Raw genomic sequence first — 3,213 nt, 5'->3', positions numbered from 1 at the left:
GGGTGCAGAAGTTGATGAAATTGAAAATCAGGAGAGATGTCTAAGGGGCAGCTGAATCAATATTAACCAGCGCCTAAAATCAAAATTACCTCCACCGCATCACATAGTCATGGTATCCTTTCTCATTTATTACATCGCAGAATCACAGAGTAATACAGTGCAGAAGAGGCCCTTCGGCCCATCGAGTCTGCACCAATGCATTAAAGACACCTGACCTGTCTACCTAATCCCATTTGCCAGCACTTGGCCCATAGCCTTGAATGTTATGACGTGCCAAGTGCTCATCCAGGTACTTTTTAAAGGATGTGAGGCAACCTGCCTCTACCACCCTCCCAGGCAGGGCATTCCAGACCGTCACCACCCTCTGGGTAAAAAAGGTCTTCCTCAAATCCCCCTTAAACGTCCCGCCCCTCACCTTAAACTTGTGACCCCTCGTAACTGACCCTTCAACTAAGGGGAACAGCTGCTCCCTATCCACCCTGTCCATGCCCCTCATAATCTTGTACACCTCGATCAGGTCACCCCTCAGTCTTCTCTGCTCCAGCGAAAACAACCCAAGCCTATCCAACATCTCTTCATAGCTTAAATGTTCCATCCCAGGCAACATCCTGGTGAATCGCCTCTGCACCCGTTCCAATGCAATCACATCCTTCCTATAATGTGGCGACCAGAATTGCACACAGTACTCCAGCTGTGGCCTTACCAAAGTTCTGTACAACTGCAACATGACCTCCCTGCCTTTGTAATCTATGCCTCGATTGATAAAGGCAAGTGTCCCATATGCCTTTTTCACCACCCTATTAACCTGCCCTTCTGCCTTCAGAGATCTAGGGACAATACATATGCTGGCATTTCTCTGAAATTTCCCATGTATTGATTGTGTGCTGCTGTCACCTTCTAAGCAGGTAGGCGGGATGTGACTAGTTTTTGTTCCTGATTTGCTTTGCTTTTTTATTTGAAGTTCCTCAGAGAAATTAAAGCAAATAAACCACATAATGTGAATATACAAAACCAGGATGAGATGCAATGGTTCTCACTTGGACGATCCAATTGCTAAACTCTTGATAATGTATTGTCAGGAGTTACCAAGCAGAACACATTTCCTTCCCCGTCATGTATACCACTTCAGCTGATAGGTTGGCGAGTTAGAGCAGTAACTAACGTTTACAAATCAGGGGAAATAAGGCCCAGATTCAATCCTTGCTCTTGCCCTAAGATCACATCTCGGGTAGTGATATGGGTACTAAATCAGAGGGCGAATTCTTCCACGGGTTGACTATAAAGCATTATGAGTGCAGATCAAGGTTATTTGCCTTGTTAGATAGGGATCCATAGATAGACAAAAGGTGAAATTCTTTTAAAATAACACCATCAAGTCTCACCATTAAAATAACAAATTGTTAAGGGAGCAAATCTTTGAAGTTTGTTTCAAACTCTTTAAATGTTCAACTTGATTATCATTGCTCCTTTGTACACCCACTTGTTATTGCCAAAATAGTGGGTGTGGGATAGCAGCGTGGTCATGTTACTGGGCTAGTACTCCTAAGACCTGAAGTAAGGATCCAAAGACATGATTCATAATCCCACCATCTAGCTGGGGAATGTAAATTCAGTTAATTAAATGACTCTGGAATAAAATCTAGTCACAGTAATGGTGAACATGAAGCTACCAAATTGTTATAAAAACCCATCTGGTTCACTAATGTCCTTTAGGGCAGGAAATCTGCCGTCCTTACCCAGTGTTGCCTACATGTGACTCCAGACCCACAGCAATGTGATTGACTCTTAACTGCCCTCTGAAATCACCTAGCAAAGACACTGAGCTGTATTCACTAAGGTGGCTCACCGCCACCTTTTCAAGGGCAATTAAGGATGGACAATAAATGCTGGACTTGCCAGTGATGCTCACATCCTGTGAACAAATTTTTAAAAATGCTGTTCAGCTGCAAATGTTTATTTTAATGTTTCTCAGTTGTAATAATTTTTCTTCCCTTACAATATTGCTATTCACTTGTTTTTGTTTGAAATTATAGGAAATGAATGAGACATGTTCAAAGCTTAATGAAGTCTTGGATACCTATTACCTCACAACAATGTATGCCATTGAGTTCATTTTAGGATTGACAGGGAATGTCATTGTGATAAGTGGCTACGTATTCTGCCTGAAGGAATGGAAGTGCAGCAATATTTACCTCTTCAATCTTGCCATTTCGGATCTGGTCTTTATCTGTACACTTCCAATGTTTGTGGTCTATTATGCCAATGGTAAAAAATGGATCTTTGGTGATCGTCTCTGCAAACTGAACAGATATATTCTCTATACCAACATGTACTTAAGCATGCTGTTCTTGGTCTGCATCAGCATTGATCGATACTTGCTGGTGAGCAACCCAATGAGGCTGCACATGTTTCAAAGGAAAAGGGTTGCCATTATCATCTGTATCGGACTGTGGATTTTTGTCACCTTGGAAGTGCTCCCCATTGTGACATTCATTGGTGTCACGGCTCATGATAACAATACCATCACTAAGTGTGTCGATTATGCAAGTGCTGGGAATGCTGTTCACAACCTGATATACAACATGTGTCTCACTGCTGTTGGGTTTCTGCTTCCAATGTCCATCATGGGAATCTTCTGTGTGAAAACCGCACGCATCTTAAAGAAATTAAGTCAAGATCGAGCTGAAAATATTACTCTTGAAAAACCTCTCACACTAGTTATATTGGCAATTGTTATTTTCTCCATATTTTTCACTCCTTATCATATTATGCGAACTGCTCGCATGGTGTCCAGATTGGAAAATATCAGCCTTTCACATTGCACGATTGAGGGCATAAAGGCTGTTTACACTATTTCAAGGCCTATAGCTTTTCTCAACATTATTACAAATTCAGTTTTCTACTTCCTTTCTGGAGATAAATTCAGGGAAATAATTACGAGCAGCATTAGGTCTCATTTAAGAATTACACTATAATATGCAAAATAAGGCTGTACTAATAACAGAGGCCTGTGGCTTTGGACAGACACAGGATTTTTGTAGCCTTAGTTTGGAGAGTGGTGGCCCCAAATCACACAAGAAAGTTCAAAGGTTAATTAAGCAACCACAGAAACTTGCTAATAACTGATGAGGTCTGACTTGTTCTGCAGATTCACTGAGATAAGTTATCAAACTTGCCACACCAGGTCTAAAATGTGCAGTTGTGGGTTGGTCG

At 41.6% G+C, this 3,213-nt stretch overlaps 1 protein-coding gene across 1 annotated transcript; it reads left to right on the top strand.

Moving 5' to 3' along the window:
• Window positions 1-2,036: 2,036 nt before the first annotated feature.
• LOC137375063 (succinate receptor 1-like) lies at window positions 2,037-2,975 on the top strand. Its single transcript, XM_068041691.1, has one exon. The coding sequence runs from the start codon at window positions 2,037-2,039 to the stop codon at window positions 2,973-2,975; it is 939 nt and encodes a 312-aa protein (XP_067897792.1).
• Window positions 2,976-3,213: the final 238 nt, after the last annotated feature.

The sequence above is a fragment of the Heterodontus francisci genome, chromosome 11 (assembly GCF_036365525.1).
Source record: "Heterodontus francisci isolate sHetFra1 chromosome 11, sHetFra1.hap1, whole genome shotgun sequence".
Classification (NCBI taxonomy): domain Eukaryota; kingdom Metazoa; phylum Chordata; class Chondrichthyes; order Heterodontiformes; family Heterodontidae; genus Heterodontus; species Heterodontus francisci.
This window is presented reverse-complemented; position numbering and strand designations above follow the sequence as displayed.

Excerpts from the sequence above, each read along its gene's own strand:
- LOC137375063 (XM_068041691.1), top strand. The coding sequence starts at position 2,037 with ATGAATGAGACATGTTCAAAGCTTAATGAAGTCTTGGATACCTATTAC.